Genomic DNA, 19,270 nt, shown 5'->3' with positions numbered 1-19,270 from the left:
GAGCAGCAGTGTTTAAATACAGAGATGAAAGTCTGAAAGATATTGGCAACAAGGGGGAACTGAAATCTACACATTAACTATATTATCAGTATTAAGTGCATTATAAAAATATCATGTGAATGAATCTCATAAACTAACAATCTAAAGGACTAAATAAGGGACATAAGCCACAAAGTTGGAGTTTCAAAGAGAAAATGTCATCAGTTTTATGAAATCATCTGGAAAGCCTTCATAATACAGATATTTTACTACTGTTGCTGCTCCATTGCAGCCAGGTCTGTAAAACTGTTAGCTGACTGTTAAGTAGCATACTATCCATGTAAGAGCACATAGCATGCCAGTCCATGTAACACCAGCACTCAGTCTGACAATACCAGGGAGCATTTTCATATAACTATATCATTTTCACCACCCGCTTGCTCCTGAGCAGGGGCATTTAAGCACACCATGGCGCTGGCTGACTCTGAGTTACATGCATAGTGGCTGTAGTTGCAGGCAGTCGCTGGACGCCAGATATACTACCTCATTTCCTCCTGACGACCGAATATTAAATATGTTCAAAATCCTGAATCTGGCAATTTTAATATGGTTAATCGTCCCAATCCCCCTGCGGATCAGCGATCATCGATGGCCACTGATTGGCAGATCCAGTCGGTGGATTGGCGTTTCCGGCAGGGTCGGGGATACATCTTGATGTATGGGGGCCATTATCCCAATGCAAGATTCCATTCAACTAATGCCAGGATCTGTGCACCTGCAAGTGGAAAGCTGTGCCGCCTTTGATGTTCTGTAAATCATTAGTATCAGGACATGCACCCTGCTCTAGATGCTAGAGATCCATCAGAAACATGCTTCCCTTCCCCATATCCGCATCTCAGTATTGCACTGAGCTTTAGATACACGCCCATGACCCTCCCATAACACACCCACCAGTCAGGACAGTGCGATCGCATTGTCACCGCCCACATCCCGTCCAATTTCACAGAAAGACAGAACCTTCCGACTCAGAATAGGATTGGTATACACAAACATGCGTGAATTTGCAGCTGCCCATGCCCTGTATGCATAAAGTTGCCATTAGCATCAATGCACAAAGAACCATTTGACTCTACCCTCGTGACTAGTATTGTCTGAGCACATTACATTCCATGGAATAAAAAATCATTCCAGGAACGAATCATTCACATCTGGAAATCAGGGACCGTTCGACACTATACATTTTCTCTGCAGTTCACGTTTTGACTTATTATTGCTATAATTAAATTACTGGAAGTTCTTATGCAATCACTTAATGAAAACAATTTAATGCAGCTAATTATAGTAATTAATATATGCTCAAAGTTTGAATGACATTAGCAAGGTTTAATTTTTCAGGTCAAAATATCAGCCAGGTGGCAAAAAGACATGCAAATAGGATAAGAGCATACACAGCATAATTAGCTGTCATAGTTATTAACAGTATATCTGCTTATATCAGCAGCCCAAGCACAATAGAGCAAGTATCTCTTACCTGGTCCAATACAAAACGCAGCAATTACCCCCAGAATACACACAATGCTGCAGTAAGGGAGCCACCATGCGCGGTCCTGTAAGTAACACAGATCACAAACAGATAAATATTGGCAAAAGCAGATAAAAACACAAAAGGCAATATCATAGCATACCTACAGGTAGAACACAAGTTACTCATATATAAACTGCTAGTAGACGGATGAGTTTAAAATTGGATAATAACAAGGCTCATTAAACTATATCTCTAAGCCTTTGCTGTGGTATCCGGTAGAACAGTCGACAGTAAACATGTCAACATTTATAAGGTTGATACCACAATGTTGTCATTAGAACATCAACATGGTTCAAACTGTCGACCGGTTCACAATGTTGAAATCTGAAATGTTACCATTTGAAATGTCTATATTCTGAGGATAGTGATAGAGATACACACTGCTGGGAGGGTTAGAGTTACGCTGCAGGGTGGAGAGGTTAGTGTTAGGCACTAGGGGAATTGTCAGGCACGAGGGGGAGGGTTAGGGTTAGGCTGCATGGTAGGGAGGTTAGAGTTAGTCACTAGGTGGAGGGTTAGATTTATGCACTAGGTGTAGGGTTAGGATTAGGTGCTAGGGGGAGGGTTAGGCTGCAGGATGGGGAGGTTAGGGTTAGGCATTAGGTGGAGGGTTACGGTTGTGCACTAGGCATAGGGTTAGGCATTAGGTGGAGGGTTAGGGTTGTGCACTAGGCATAGGGTTAAGCATTAGGGGAACGATTAGGGTTATGCACTAGACGTAGTGTTAGGCATTAAGAAAAGGGTTAGGGTTAGGTTGCAGAGTAGGGAGGTTAGGGTTAGGCACTAGGGGGAGGGTTAGGCTGCGGGGTGGGTTAGGGTTGGCACTAGGGGGAGGGTTAGGCTGCAGGGTAGGGAGGTTAGGGTTAGGCACTAGGGTTAGGCTTCGGGAGGGGAGAGTTAGGGTTTGGCACTAGGGCAAGGGTTAGGGTTAGGCTACGGGGTGTGGAAGATTAGGGTTGGACACTAGGGGAAGGGTTATACTGCGGGAGGTGAGGGTTAAACACTAGGGGCAGGGTTAGGGTTAGGCTGTGGGGTAGGGAGGTTAGTGTTAGGCACTAGGGGCAGAGTTAGGGTTAGACACTATGCGCAGGGTTAGGCTGCAGGATAGGGAAGTTAGGATTAGGTACTTTGGGGAAGGGTTAGGTTTAGGCACTAGGGTGAGTATTATGGTTAGGCACTAGGGGGAGGGTTAAGGTTAGGCAGTAGGGGGGAAGGTTAGGGTTAAGCAGTAGGGAGAGGTTTAGGGTTAGACACTAGAGGGAGGGTTAAGGTTAGGCACCGGGGGGGTTAGGCACTATGGTTAGGCACTAGGGGGAAGGTTAGGGTTAAGCATTAAGGGGAGGGTTAGGGTTAGACACTAGAGGGAGGGTTAGGGTTAGGCACTAGGGGAAGGGATAGGGTAAGGCACTAGGGTGAGTATTATGGTTAGGCACTAGGAGTAGGGTTAGGGATAGACACTAGGGTTAGGCACAAGGGGGAGGGTTAGGGTTAAGCACTAGGGGGAGGGTTAGGTACTAGGTGGAGGGTTAGGCACTAGGGGGAGGGTTAGGGTTAAGCACTGGGGGGGTTATGGTTAGGCACTAGGTGGAGGGTTAGGGTTAGGCACTAGGTGGAGCATTATGGATATGAATTTGGGATAGGGGGTGAAATATTGTGAAACTTCAGCATCATAGGTCTGCTCCAGAAATGACTCTCACAGCACCACCAGGACCCAGGAAGGAGACACTTAAGCTGCCACTGCCACCAGTAGAGGGTAAGAATCCACAAGACCACCAAGGACAGTTTGTTGACTGGTCATGTCGATTTATCATAAGGGTAGACATGATGACTGTCGACAAATCATACCACACCATTTTCTGCATCTTGGTGTCCCCCTGTTTTAATGTGAAACAGACATACTCCCAGATGTAACACTGCGGGCAATGGCAAGAATTCTGCCATGTACAATAGGCAATAGATTTAAAGTGGAAATTTGTTTTAAGCAAAGTCTACCTGGTTTAGCCGTGAATAATTTGTAGCATTACATCGCCAAAATCTCACCACTGCCCATGCCTCGTTGGCTATTCCATTTGGGCCATAGCCCGCGGCAGTATGGGGATGAAATCTCTGTATGCCTCTACAGTGCTCAACTGTCACATTCCTGATCCATGTGTAAGGGGCGCAAATACCATTGAACCTTAATGTGACCACACATTAGTGCACATGCGCAGTACAGGAAAGCGCATTTTTATGGGCTACATCCATCTGTATATCAAGCCGGAAATATATACATAGGGGTAAATTTACTAACATTCGTGATGCAGACGATTTCAGCCGACATCAATCTCGGCTGACATCGGCCGTTTGAGATTGCAACTTTTTGGGAAAAAACACGGTAATTTACTAAACTACCGTGTTTTTTTAATTTCAGTTCTCCAATGTCGATGTAATTCGAATTGTCAGGCAATGTTCTATGGGAGAGAATAGTAAAACACTGCCGGACATGACACAATGAAGCCCGGCCAGATCAGTGAGATCCGTGCAGGGCTTCAATGTGTAAAGTATTTAAATAGTTAAAATTAATTTAAAAAAAATGCGTGGGGTCCCCCTTCCAAACCAAAACCAGCCCCTTTGAGCCGATCCTGATTGTTAAAATACTGGGGAATAATTGCGTAGGGGTTCCCTTTTTTCAAAAACCAGCCCCAGGCTCTTGGACCGGCTTGGTTCCAAAAATACGGTGTAAAAAGGACATAGGGGTCACCCACATTTTTTAAAACCAGCATTGGGCTCCACTAGTCAAGATAATGCCACAGCCCGTGGATACATTTATATATCGGTTCCTGCAGCCGTGGCATCACCCCTTCCCCCCCCCCAGGCACCCAGGGGCCAGCGATGAAGCCCGGGGCTTTGGCCACTACCCCTGGGCTGTGGGTGTTGACTTCATAGCTTGTTTGTGTAAAAATAAATATTGTCTTTTGCTGTGGAACTACAAGTCCCAGCAGGCCACCCCCCACATACTGGTACTTGGAGAACCACAAGTACCAGCATGTGGGGCATTAAAGGGCCTGCTGGTACCTGTAGTTCCACATCAAAAGAAGTATTCAAATAAAGACAATACACACCCACCCACAAGAGTGACCTCAATTAACCTTGCGGTCTACCGCAGACCACAGGTTCCCACCATAGGCGATAATAGGGATTTAATTCCCCATTACTGCCTATGCGCTCTGCTTCATTGGCAGGCCAGGAGCGCACAGCCAATCAGGAGAGTTCTATGACGTGGCTGGCAGGTCCCCAAGTGACAGGAGTCACGAGAGGTCCCGGCATTCGGGGAAAGGAGGTCCATGTATATCCCCTTAAGTTGCGTGGACTGGGTTTTCTGCTTTTTCTTTTTTTTAACCCCTGGATGCATACATGGAACGAAGAGGACCGATCTACACCAGATTAGGTGAGTATAATTTTTATTTTTACAGGTACCCTAAGGATTCTACTGGACAAGGGGATGTGAATGGTGGCGTGGGATGTAGATAAGTATGTGTAAGTGTGTGTATGTATTTGAGTGTGCAAGTGTGATTTATTAAAGTTGTACTGTCACGGTGTGTGTGTACTGGTTTTTAAAATACTGGGAACCCCTACGTATATTTTCCCTGGTATTTTAACAACCAGGACCAGCTCAAAGAGCCAGGGGCTGGTTATGCTTAGGATGGGGACCCCGCACAATTTTCTTTTTTCATTTTTAACTATTTTACTACAATTTTAAATAGAGAAGAAGCATACACGGATCTCACTAATCTGTGCATGATTCTCCAAACACACCAGCCAGAAGCAGGTCTATTTGAAAATTGTATTTGTGTATGAATTCCATGCTTTTCCGGCAGTGTATGGCTATTGTCAGCATTGATTTGCTACAAATGCACTCATTTATCTACCACCATTCATAGGTGCATGCCCACATGAAAACACACAAGTGCCCCTAGCCAACTTCTATAAGGAACATCTGACCTACCTGGTTTCAGACGCATCTTTCAACCAATACCTGTGCACCGTACACTGACCTTGACATCTTCTCCCATCTGTACATACTGTATGCTTACCATAAAAATAGGTACAGCTTCTTATTGACCTGTAGTATGTGTGTAGATGCTTTTCTACACTTGTCAGGTACCATGGCTTAATGATTGCCTAATCCATTTGCTCTCTACTGGCTGGATGATGTCACCACAGCCCAAAAAACATAACGTCTGCTTCACCCAAACGAAGGGTCTAATTCAGACCTGATCGCTAGGGCGCATTTTTTTGCATCCCTGTGATCAGGTAGTCATCACCTACAGGGGGAGGGGGTAGTCGCTGTGCAGAGGTGCGATCGCTTTTGGAGAGAGCTGCACAAACAAAAGTTTGTGCAGTCTCTGCACAGCTCAGGACTTAAGGGGGGTACTCACGGAGCGATCGCTGCTTAAAATCTAAGCAATCTGACTAGATTGTTTAGATTTTAAGCCTGATCGCTCCGTGTGTACCCCCTACAGCGATAGCGATGCGCAGCCCTGCGCATCACTATCGCTGGTGCTAGATTGGACTGCCGTGCCGTGCCAATCTAGCGGGTCGCTCATTCACCCGCTGGGTGAAATGAGCGCCCCACCCCCGTCTCCCCCGCACGCTCAGCACACATCGCGCTGTGCTGAGCGGCAGGAGAGATGTGTGCTGAGCGGTTCGCTCAGCACACATCTCTCCCGCATCGGCCAGTGAGTACTGGCCTTTACTCTTCCACTGCGATGATCCGGCCCGGAGCTGACGTCAGAATCCCTCCCTTCAAACGCCTGGACACGCCTGCGTTTTCATGGACACTCCCTGGAAATGATCAGTTGACTCCCACAAACGGCCTCTTCCTGTCAATCTTTCGTCGTCCATCCCGTCGCAGTCTGGCGCTCCCCGTTGCTGGTGGGGCCTCGCGCCTGTGCATTGCGGCGCCGGCACACAGCAGTGATCGTGTCTGAATGACCCCCAAAGTGCAGTTACTTCAAAACACCTTAACATTGATGGGATATTGCAAACATCTATTTAATTATTGGACTCATGTTTAGGATGAGCTCTAGGCTAAATTATTTGGTGATTAAAAACTAAGGGACTCATTGATTAACGAGTGATAAAACTCATTGTGAATGCTAAAACTCGTTGCATAGATTAATGGTGCGCCAACCAATCAGGTCCTGACTGTAGTGTTTGAAAAATTACAGTTGGGAGCTAATTGGCTAGAGAACCATTTTTCATAGGCAACAAGTTCTATCATTCACAACAAGTTTTATCACTCATTGATAAATGGGCTCCTAAGAGCTATAGCAACAAATTGTATGTTAATAAAAGCATAAAATCCTCACCTGGAAAGTCAGCAATAAAGTCAATACTGTGAAAAACACCGTCATCAGCCCAAAGCCGCCAATCAGAAGAATCCTCCGGCCAAGCTTTTCAACTGTCATGCCCTGGTTTACACAAGAGAGAGACCAACAGATATTACAGATAATGGATGTAATAAATGAGGTAATATTATCTACCATATAATTACTGTAGTAATATGACATCCCACAATATCTCTGAACAACTGTTGCGGAAGGAAAACAGGCTCTAAATTGGGATTGGATAAAGGAATATATATGAATATGTCTCTTTACTTACAGTATAGGTGGTAAATGATGTCTAAACTAGTTAAGAGTATTTGCAGAATAAACAGATGTTAAGAAAAGTACTGGGGATAGGGGGTTATATAGAGATGGACGCAGATTGCTGCATATGCAGCAAGATCTGCGTCCATCTCCTCACATGCCGCCTAGCATGTGTGTGACGCCACCTCATGATGTGTCCGCAATTACATTGGACGCATCGAATTAAGATTGACCACTGGCAGCGCAGCCTGGCTGCACTGTCAGGCTGTCCTCTGGCATATTTTTCATCGGAGCCACCTCAAATACGCTCCCAGCATGCCCCTATTTGGCCCGCCATGCCTGTGAACGCTGCATCATTGCCCCCCACCCCCCCAAACACGGTCGGCCCGCCGCTGTCAATCATCTTGCGGCCGCATCCTGGAAAGGGTCGCGCACGCACACTGCTGCCAGTGTGAGTGTGCAGACCAGTTGGACGCGGCTGCTGTGTGTATACCCGCGGCTGCGTCGATCTCTGAATGAGCCCTATAATGCATGAACAAAACCTGTGCTTTATAAATGTGTCATACTGAAATTATGTCAAAATTATGGAAGTGTAATCCTGTGATTGGTCTACATAGCTGGGGGTATAAAATCTGATGGATGCCATTCTGAAGGTACCATATGCATACAGTATGTATCATGCTGTAATAGGGCTGAATAGCGGCCTGTGCCAGCCCAGCTCTCTGAGCACACAATGTTATGATCTCAAGCAGAGGGGACGGGGACGGTAAGTACAGCTCTAACCAGAGTGTCCCGAGGATGCTCTGATTGGTTGTACAGATGGCATAGTGTCTGACTGGAGCGTCCAAACAATGCTGCAGCAGAGCCACCGCTATCCAGGTGCGGATCATGACTTCTCCTATAGGGAAGGCGGTTTTAAAATTAATCCAGACTCCTCCCCTTTCCAGTTCTGTCCGCTAGGCCCTAGTGATACACCATACATACACTACTAACACACACAGAAACTAGTGATACACCATACATACACTACTAACACACACAGAAACTAGTGATACACCATACATACACTACTAACACACACAGAAACTAGTGATACACCATATATACACTACTAACACACACAGAAACTAGTGATACACCATACATACACTACTAACACACACAGAAACTAGTGATACACCATACATACACTACTAACACACACAGAAACTAGTGATACACCATATATACACTACTAACACACACAGACACTAGTGATACACCATACATACAGACACTACTAACACACACACAGACACTAGTGATACACCATACATACACTACTAACACAGACACTAGTGATACACCATACATACACTACTAACACACACAGAAAATAGTGATACACCATATATACACTACTAACACACACAGACACTAGTGATACATCATACATACACTAATAACACACACACAGACACTAGTGATACACCATACATACATACATACATACATACATACACTACAACACAGACACTAGTGATACACCATACGTACACTACTAACACACACAAACTTACACACACATACATACACCATACATACACTAATAACACACACACAGACACTAGTGATACACCATACATACATACATACATACATACACTACAACACAGACACTAGTGATACACCATACATACACTAAAACACACACAGATACTAGTGATACACCATACATACACTAACACACACACACACACACACACACACACACACACACACACTAATGATACACCATAAATATACTACTAACACACACACACACACACACACACACACACACACACACACACACACACACACACACACAGACACTAGTGATACACCATACATACACAAACTTAAACACACAGACACTAGTGATACACCATACATACACTAAACACACACAGATACTAGTGATACACCATACATACACTACTAACACACACACACACACACACACACACACACACACACACTAGTGATACACCATAAATACACTAACACACACACAGACACTAGTGATATACCATACATACACTACTACCACACACACACAGACACTAGTGATACACCATACATACACTACTAACACACACACACACACACACACACACACACACACACACACACACACACACTAGTGATACACCATACATACACTACTAACACACACAGACACTAATGATATACAGCACACACAACCCCTAGTAACACTCCATGCACATACATCGGTATATTTGTTCAGGTTGCCCATACTTATCCAGGAGGTAAAACATTTTTTTAGAAACACTGAATAGAAATTGGTTATTGATAAATAGTTTGACACATAAATAGTTACAAGTGTAATACGTTTTGCACCCACTCACCACCATAGAATATAGCTTAGTCCATTAATTAATGTATATATATATATATATATATATATATATATATTAGTATTTCAGGCTGAGGTAGCAATGGGCTGGTAGGTGAAGGGGTGCCTGTGTATGAGGTGTCAGGGTGCCGCCTTTTTCCTGGCTGTGATTGGGGAAGGGTGGACAGACTCATTTCCTCTCTCCCCTTCCCGCAGGCAATGGAAAGTTTGGTTTGTGAAGAACTTTGGAGTGTGAACTCCCCCCTCACCCTCTCCTAACTCTGCCGCCATTTACGTACTAATGGGTTATTAGCATTTCACAGTGCAGGAAGGTGGATATAAGGCCGGTGCCCCCCTTCCATGGACAGCTATAGCAGTGACCTGTGCCAAGCACACACCACCTCTGGGATAGGCACCTCCACACTGACCTCCAACTGAGGAAAGATCCTGGTTGAGTGCTGCTACCATGCTCCACAATCCGGTCTTCCCTGGCTTTGGGCACCACCTGGTTCTTGCGGTTTCCGGTCTAGGCTCCGGAGTCCGGTGTAGTCAGACATGGCTGTGGCGGCGCCGGCATCTGCTCCGCAGCTGAAGGAGCAATCAAGGCCGCGGCACACAGAGAGTTGTGTTGCTGCTGCCGCTGGTAGCAGTGGCCGGAACACACTGGGTGGTCCCACACTGCGCTATCTCAGCTGATCTGACTCAATGCGCATTGCGGTGCATATGCATGCACAGTTCAGACCTGATCGCAGGCTGTGAGAAAACGCAGCTTAGCGATCATGTCTGAATTACCCCCTAAATGCTTGCTCCTGCTCAGTGACAGGAATTGGGTGCTGCACTGTAACATTATGTGCAGCACCCGGCTCCTGTCACAGTGTAGTAGCCGGCAGTGCAGCCCTCGCATCTCCTGGAACCCCAGAGTGATGGAAACAGGGGTCAGGACGCTAAGCCATGCCCCCTCCCACAAAGCCATGCCCTCTTATTGCAGCATGCACCATAGGCGCCCTGTATATTATGGTGAACTCATTGAGGTGAGTACAGAGCCCTGTGATATATATACATACACACTATAACTATTGCAGGTTTTCACAGAATAAGAAAATGATCAAACAGCATGTTGTGGTGTACAAAAAAAAATGTAAATCAAAAAGTGAATGTCATTCAAACAACTCTCATCTAATTAGAAAGAGGATATAATTATAGTATTTTGACGTACAATACAAAGGCAGCATAATAAAGAACAATAACCACGCAAATGTCAATTTGTTACAGACTGCTGAAGCTTGAATTCATTCATTGACAGTGTTACACATTTACTAGGCGCTAGAGAAAGAAAGACTATTCCTGGAGATGGATGTGTAGTAGAAAATCAATGTAGTGGAAAAAAGGAGATTGAATTTTTTTTTAATACCAAAATAAAGTAATAAGTGGAAAATCTAGATAAAAAACAAGGCATAGATGAAAATTAAGATTGTTTTGCTCATTTTATGTCCAAAACATACCGGTAAAATGTGTGTGTGGTCCGGTGCCAGATGAAGGAATGTGGGGGCCCCAGGACATCTACATTGGGGGGGCCCTTCCAATATGGCCCACACACCGGCTGCTTGCCCCCCTTCCTGGTACTCAGCAACTCCCGTGCTTCCAACTGCAGCTGGGACAGGCTGCCACAGCTCAGGCTGTATATAGTGCAGGGAAAAGCAGCTCCCGAGTCCCTTCATCAGTGGCACGGACACGATGTGTCATGTGCCACTGATGAGGGGACTCAGGAGCTGCTCTGCTCCGCGCTGTATGCAGCCTGAGCAGCGGCAACCCACTCCATTTATAGGGTCGGATTACACTGTGTGGGTTCCCCAGGATGACCGCACCTATTGCCCCTCCTTCAATCCAGCCCTGGTGAGGTCTCTAACATGTAGAAAAATAATGTAACCCCCCCCCGAAAAAAAAAAAAATCCTTTGCTTTAAATAAATACCCCCACTACATTTTTAAAACACCTATGGCCTGATTCAGGGGTCTATTAATGAAGTTGTGAAAAGAGTGGAGAAGTGAGCCAGTGGAGAAGTTGCCCGTGGTAACCAATCAGCTTTACAAAAAGATTTATCAGGCACAGTCTATGAAATTATACAGCTGATTACGTTTAATTGATATCTATATATATATATATATATATATATATATATACAGTTTCTATAATTTATATGATGATAGATAGATAGATAGATAGATAGATAGATAGATAGATAGATAGATAGATAGATAGATAGAATTTAGCTTGGTATGGATTAGAGCACCTAATAGTGCTTTCAAAGTGCTTTATTGTTTTATAATTGTGATGAGAAAAATATACATATATACAGTGCAAAATAGTGTATCTAAAACCTATATATCCTTATCAGAAGTAGATTCTAATTTAATTAGGAAAATACCTGTTCACGTTTTATCCGTCCCCAGAAGTAATAAGGATTTGTCAGTGGAATATGTACTTGTGGTACTATTGGCTATTATATACAGGGGAGCAGTAGAAACAGAGATTATCCTTCAGGTCTTCTTATGTTTTCTATAAACTACTGTAACTCTCGGACATTTCATGCAGTAGCAGCTCTTGCCACGGACAAGCAGGCTTTTTGCCCGGGGCGCTGCTACCCCGACGGCGCCGCCGCCGCTGTGGCAAGAGCCGCTACTCCTGATCCCCACTCTCTGCAGCAGAGGCCGCGGGCTGTGTGGGCGCCTGCTCCAGCCGGCGTCGCTAATTGACGCTAGAGGTCATAATTGACCCCTAGTGTCAGTGCGGCGCTGCTATGGGAGAGACGTCATGACGTCTCTCCCATAGAGAGGAGCCGGCGGCCGGAGACAGCAGCGGCAGTGGTCCGGAAGCAGGAGCGGGTCTGGTAAGTATTGTTTTTTTGTTTGTTTTTCTTGTTTGCAAGCGGCGCTACTACAGGGGGCACAACTACAGGGGGCACTACTACAGAGGGCACTGCTATGAGAGGAACAGCTACTGGGGGCAAATCAACTTGGGGCACTGCTACTGGGGCAAAGATACGGGGCAAATCTACAGGGGGCAAATCTACTGAGGGCACAACTGCTGGGGGCATATCTACAGGGTGAACAGCTACTGGGAGCAAATCTATTGGAGGGCAAATCTACTGGGGGAACATCTACTGGGGGCACAACTACTGAGGGCACAGATACAGGGGGGCACAAGTACAGGGGGATAACTGTGGCCATGCCCCTTCCCTATGAAGAAGCCACACCCCTATTTTTGACCGCACGCCTTCAGCGTGCACCAACTCTCTTTTACCGTGGGGGGGGGGGAGGGGGGGCGCCACAGGAAACTTTCACCCTGGGCACCACAAGGTCTAGAACCGGCCCTGATATCATGTATGAGACAGGTCCACAGACCTATGTCTATGTAAGCTCCTGCTGTGCGTTGCTCCATTCTATGCATAATTAGTCAACATTGCTTTGTGTTTAAACTATATAACTTCTGTCTGATTGGCTCAAACATATGGACACAAGTGCTATAGATCTCAATTACACCAATCTGTAATGGTTGCACTGTGTTACTGTATGTCATGGTGGGCTAGCACTGTCTCTCGGCTGGGGTACTGCGTATGTGGCAGGGAATTGCATCTATTTAAACTGTATTATTTTCAGGCAATTTTGTATCCAAAACTAATTGTTCTGTCTGATACGCATTGTGGCAGTCATCAGTAACACTGTTTGAAACAGAATTTATCAATGTATTGTACACAAGCTGAAAAGGATCCAGCTGAGCTTGAAACCATTGTCTTATTCACAAAACCTCAAGGGCACAAATCTTGAAGATATACGCAACTTTGTACCCTGATAAGATTGTGTTATTGTATCACCAAGCTAACTGTATTATGTAATGTTAGTCCTCACCACAATTTGTCGTGATTGCACTGGTTTACCATCACAGTAGCATGAAGCATTAGGTGTGAATTCATTGCTCAGTGAAATTTAGGAGAATAATCTTCTAATATAGCACTTTTGATACCATAATTTTGTGCTCCCATAACAATCGTGGTTATCTCAGTTTATTAATACTCTGTAATTTATACCTCGGTCATAATCTATACAAAATGTCACCTCAACAGCCACCAGAAGCCCTCGTCATTAGCCGACATCAGAGAACATGGTGTTTTCCTTTTTTAATCTTATCAGCTTTTGCAATTAGAGGAAATCTTCCTGAAGCTGTCACTAGGAGCCACAGATAAGGATGGACCCACTTGCCGGCACAAGGTAACTGTACTTTGGATGCAGGGTGTGCAGTGTGGGCTCCCCTACACCCAGGGGTCCAGATACACAGCAGACCCTACACCCATTATAAATATGCTTATGGGTTTTGGAACAAGGAAGAAAAGATTGGTCTTAGGTGGCGCACTAATACAAATGATTTTAAATTTAAAATATAACTTTTATTTCATATACTTAAAAAGCCTGTAAATGTTAAATATTAAAATGAATTAAAGGACAAGTGAAGACAAAGTGCAACCTGTGATTATTAAAAAACCACACACTACACCCACTATGCTGTGCAATGTCTCTACATAAAATACTTCAATTATTGTGTACAATGACCTCGATTATGAGTATGCGTGCTTATCAGAGAAACAAAAGTTCCACCTAAGTGAACCACAATTCTGTCAATCAATTTAATATGATATGGGCTCCTTAAGTGTACTGTAACATGTATGTTGTTAGACGTTAGATCTGATAGGGTAGACCGAATAAACTCAATATGTCCCAATTAGCTCCTTGCCTGTCAAAATTGTGACTACATCATCCGATGTTCCCACAATATTCGCTATACCACTATCCTTCTTGATACTAATTGATCTCTTTATATTAACACATAATGCTGTATCACCACTGATGAGCATCAATCAAATTTGTACTGACAATTATATAAAAGTCCAATTGTTAGAAACTTTTGCGCTATATTATAAATTTATATGATATGGCTGACAAAAATAACAGACTCCTAATGAATTAAAAATATTTAATAATATATGAATAATCACAAATCATAAAACAAGACCGGTCTTAGTAGTTTAAACATCTAAGATGACAAGTATATATACTTTCCAATAAAAGGAGGTGGACTTAAGCATATTCTGTGCACAGAGGTGTAAAAACTAGCTCTATAGCTAAATGACTTAATTTAAAAAGTCAAAAAATAAGAATTTACTTACCGATAATTCTATTTCTCGGAGTCCGTAGTGGATGCTGGGGTTCCTGAAAGGACCATGGGGAATAGCGGCTCCGCAGGAGACAGGGCACAAAAGTAAAGCTTTTACAGGTCAGGTGGTGTGTACTGGCTCCTCCCCCCATGACCCTCCTCCAGACTCCAGTTAGGTACTGTGCCCGGACGAGCGTACACAATAAGGGAGGATTTTGAATCCCGGGTAAGACTCATACCAGCCACACCAATCACACCGTACAACTTGTGATCTAAACCCAGTTAACAGTATGATAACAGAGGAGCCTCTGAAAGATGGCTTCCTAAACAATAACCCGAATTAGTTAACAATAACTATGTACAAGTATTGCAGATAATCCGCACTTGGGATGGGCGCCCAGCATCCACTACGGACTCCGAGAAATAGAATTCTCGGTAAGTAAATTCTTATTTTCTCTATCGTCCTAAGTGGATGCTGGGGTTCCTGAAAGGACCATGGGGATTATACCAAAGCTCCCAAACGGGCGGGAGAGTGCGGATGACTCTGCAGCACCGAATGAGAGAACTCCAGGTCCTCCTTTGCCAGGGTATCAAATTTGTAAAAATTTACAAACGTGTTCTCCCCTGACCACGTAGCTGCTCGGCAGAGTTGTAATGCCGAGACCCCTCGGGCAGCCGCCCAAGATGAGCCCACCTTCCTTGCGGAATGGGCCTTAACAGATTTAGGCTGTGGCAGGCCTGCCACAGAATGTACAAGTTGAATTTTGTTACAAATCCAACGAGCAATCGACTGCTTAGAAGCAGGTGCACCCAACTTGTTGGGTGCATACAGTATAAACAGCGAGTCAGATTTTCTGACTCCAGCCGTCCTTTAAATGTATATTTTTAAGGCTCTGACAACGTCCAACAACTTGGAGTCCTTCAAGTCGTCTGTAGCCGCAGGCACTACAATAGGCTGGTTCAGGTGAAACGCTGATACCACCTTAGGGAGAAAATGCGGACGCGTCCGCAGCTCTGCCCTATGTCGAATGGAAAATTAAATAAGGGCTTTTATAAAACAAAGCCGCCAGTTCAGATACTCTCCCGGCCGAAGCCAGGGCCAGTAACATAGTCACTTTCCATGTGAGATATTTCAAATCCACATTCTTTAGTGGTTCAAACCAATTGGATTTGAGGAAATCTAAAACTACATTTAGATCCCCCGGTGCCACCTTAGGCACCACAGGAGGCTGTATATGCAGTACTCCTTTGATAAAAAACTGGACCTCAGGGACTGAGGCCAATTCTTTTTGGAAGAATATTGATAGGGCCGAAATTTGAACCTTAATAGATCCCAATTTGAGACCCATAGACAATCCTGATTGCAGGAAATGTAGGAAAACGACCCAGTTGAAATTCCTCCATCGGAGCACTCCGCTGCTCGCACCACGCAACATATTTTCGCCAAATACGGCGATAATGCTTCGCGGTGACTTCCTTCCTTGCCTTTATCAAGGTAGGAATGACTTCTTCTGGAATGCCTTTTCCTTTTAGGATCTGGCATTCAAACGCCATGCCGTCAAACGCAGCCGCGGTAAGTCTTGAAAAAGACAAGGACCCTGCTGAAGCAGGTCCCTTCTCAGAAGTAGAGGCCACGGATCGTCCGTGACCATCTCTTGAAGTTCCGGGTACCAAGTCCTTCTTGGCCAATCCGGAGCCACTAGTCTTACTCCTCTTTGCCGTATAATCCTCAATACCTTTGGTATGAGAGGCAGAGGAGGAAACACATATACCGACTGGTACACCCAAGGTGTTACCAGCGCGTCCACAGCTATTGCCTGCGGATCTCTTGACCTGGCGCAATACCTGTCCAGTGTTTTGTTGAGGCGAGACGCCATCATGTCCACCATTGGTTTTACCCAACGGTTTAATAGCATGTGGAAAACTTCTGGATGAAGTCCCCACTCTCCCGGGTGAAGGTCGTGTCTGCTGAGGAAGTCTGCTTCCCAGTTGTCCACGCCCGGGATGAATACTGCTGACAGTGCTATCACGTGATTCTCCGCCCAGCGAAGGATCCTGGCAGCTTCTGCCATTTCCCTCCTGCTTCTTGTGCCGCCCTGTCTGTTTACATGGGCGACTGCCGTGATGTTGTCCGACTGGATCAACACCGGTCTTCCTTGAAGCAGAGGTTCCGCCTGGCTTAGAGCATTGTAGATTGCTCTTAGTTCCAGAATGCTTATGTGAAGAGACTTTTTCAGGCTCGACCACACTCCCTGGAAATTTCTTCCCTGTGTGACTGCTCCCCAGCCTCTCAGGCTGGCATCCGTGGTCACCAGGATCCAATCCTGCATGCCGAATCTGCGGCCCTCCAATAGATGAGCCTCCTGCAACCACCACAGAAGGGATACCCTTGTCCTCGGCGACAGGGTTATCCGCAGGTGCATCTGAAGATGCGACCCTGACCATTTGTCCAACAGATCCCTTTGCATGGAATCTGCCGAAAGGGATTGCTTCGTAAGAAGCTACCATTTTTTCCCAGGACTCTTGTGCATTGATGTACAGACACCTTTCCTGGTTTTAGGAGGTTCCTGACCAGGTCAGATAACTCCTTGGCTTTTTCTTCGGGAAGAAAAACCTTTTTCTGAACTGTGTCCAGAATCATCCCCAGGAACAGCAGACGAGTTGTCGGCATTAATTGGGATTTTGGAATATTCAGAATCCATCCGTGCTGCTTTAGCACCTCTTGAGATAGTGCTAAACCCATCTCTAGCTGTTCTCTGGACCTTGCCCTTATTAGGAGATCGTCCAAGTATGGGATAATTAATACGCCTTTTCTTTGAAGAAGAAATATTATCTCGGCCATTACCTTTGTAAAGACCCGAGGTGCCGTGGACAAACCAAACGGCAGCGTCTGAAACTGATAGTGACAGTTTTGTACAACGAACCTGAGGTACCCCTGGTGTGAGGGGTAATTGGAACGTGGAGATACGCATCCTTGATGTCCAAGGATACCATAAAGTCCCCTTCTTCCAGGTTCGCTATCACTGCTCTGAGTGACTCCATCTTGAACTTGAACTTCTTTATGTACAGGTTCAAGGACTTCAGATTTAGAATAGGCCTTACCGAGCCATCCGGCTTCGGTACCACAAAAAGAGTGGAATAATACCCCTTCCCTTGTTGTAGAAGAGGTACCTTGACTATCACCTGCTGAGAATACAGCTTGTGAATGGCTTCCAAAACCGTCTCCCTTTCTGAGGGGGACGTTGGTAAAGCAGACTTCAGGAAACGGCGAGGTGGCTCTGTCTCTAATTTCAACCTGTACCCCTGAGATATTATCTGCAGGATCCAGGGATTTACCTGCGAGTGAGCCCACTGCGCGCTGTAATTCTTGAGACGACCGCCTACCGCCCCCGAGTCCGCTTGCGAAGCCCCAGCGTCATGCTGAGGCTTTTGTAGAAGCCGGGGAGGGCTTCTGTTCCTGGGAAGGAGCTGCCTGTTGCTGTCTCTTCCCTCGTCCTCTGCCTCGTGGCAGATATGAATAGCCCTTTGCTCTCTTATTTTTAAAGGAACGAAAGGGCTGCGGTTGAAAGGTCGGTGCCTTTTTCTGTTGGGGAGTGACTTGAGGTAGAAAGGTGGATTTCCCGGCCGTAGCCGTGGCCACCAAATCCGATAGACCGACCCCAAATAACTCCTCTACGCATCGCCTGTCCACTGTCGTGTCCATAAAGCTCTTCTGGCCGAAATGGACATAGCACTTACCCGTGATGCCAGTGTGCAGATATCTCTCTGTGCATCACGCATATAAAGAAATGCATCCTTTATTTGTTCTAACGACAGTAAAATATTGTCCCTGTCCAGGGTATCAATATTTTCGATCAGGGACTCTGACCAAACTACCCCAGCACTGCACATCCAGGCAGTCGCAATAGCTGGTCGTAGTATAACACCTGCATGTGTGTATATACCTTTTTGGATATTTTCCATCCTCCTATCTGATGGATCTTTAAGTGCGGCCGTCTCAGGAGAGGGTAACGCCACTTGTTTTGATAAGCGTGTTAGCGCTTTGTCCACCCTAGGAGGTGTTTCCCAGCGCTCCCTAACCTCTGGCGGGAAAGGGTATAAAGCCAATAACTTCTTTGAAATTAGCAGTTTTTTATCGGGGCACCCCACGCTTCATCACACACGTCATTTAATTCTTCTGATTCGGTAAAAACTACTGGTAGTTTTTTCACACCCCACATAATACCCTGTTTAGTGGTACCTGTAGTATCAGCTAAATGTAACATCTCCTTTATTGCCAAAATCATATAACGTGTGGCCCTACTGGAAAATACGGTTGATTCGTCACCTTCACCACCGGAATCAGTGCCTGTGTCTGGGTCTGTGTCGACCGACTGAGGCAAGGGGCGTTTTACAGCCCCTGACGGTGTTTGAGGCGCCTGGACAGGCACTAATTGAGTGTCCGGCCGCCTCATGTCGGCAAACGACTGCTTAAGCGAGTTGACGCTATCCC

The 19,270-nt window shown here is 45.4% G+C and overlaps 1 protein-coding gene across 4 annotated transcripts in view; it reads right to left on the bottom strand.

The window, feature by feature from the left end:
- The window catches only part of SLC2A9 (solute carrier family 2 member 9), a 724,331-nt gene that overhangs the window by 317,154 nt on the left and 387,907 nt on the right, over positions 1–19,270 (bottom strand). For all 4 annotated transcript variants that reach the window (XM_063923094.1, XM_063923104.1, XM_063923114.1 and 1 more), the window contains 2 exons: positions 6,916–7,017; positions 1,511–1,586 (listed from right to left, as the gene is read on the bottom strand). In XM_063923094.1, the coding sequence (XP_063779164.1) occupies positions 1,511–1,586; positions 6,916–7,017 (178 nt within the window). The remainder of the gene's footprint in view (positions 1–1,510; positions 1,587–6,915; positions 7,018–19,270) is intronic.

This window comes from Pseudophryne corroboree, chromosome 1, assembly GCF_028390025.1.
Source record: "Pseudophryne corroboree isolate aPseCor3 chromosome 1, aPseCor3.hap2, whole genome shotgun sequence".
In the NCBI taxonomy this organism is placed as follows: domain Eukaryota; kingdom Metazoa; phylum Chordata; class Amphibia; order Anura; family Myobatrachidae; genus Pseudophryne; species Pseudophryne corroboree.
The sequence above is the reverse complement of the archived record's forward strand: the minus strand, read 5'-3'. Positions and strand labels throughout refer to the sequence as shown.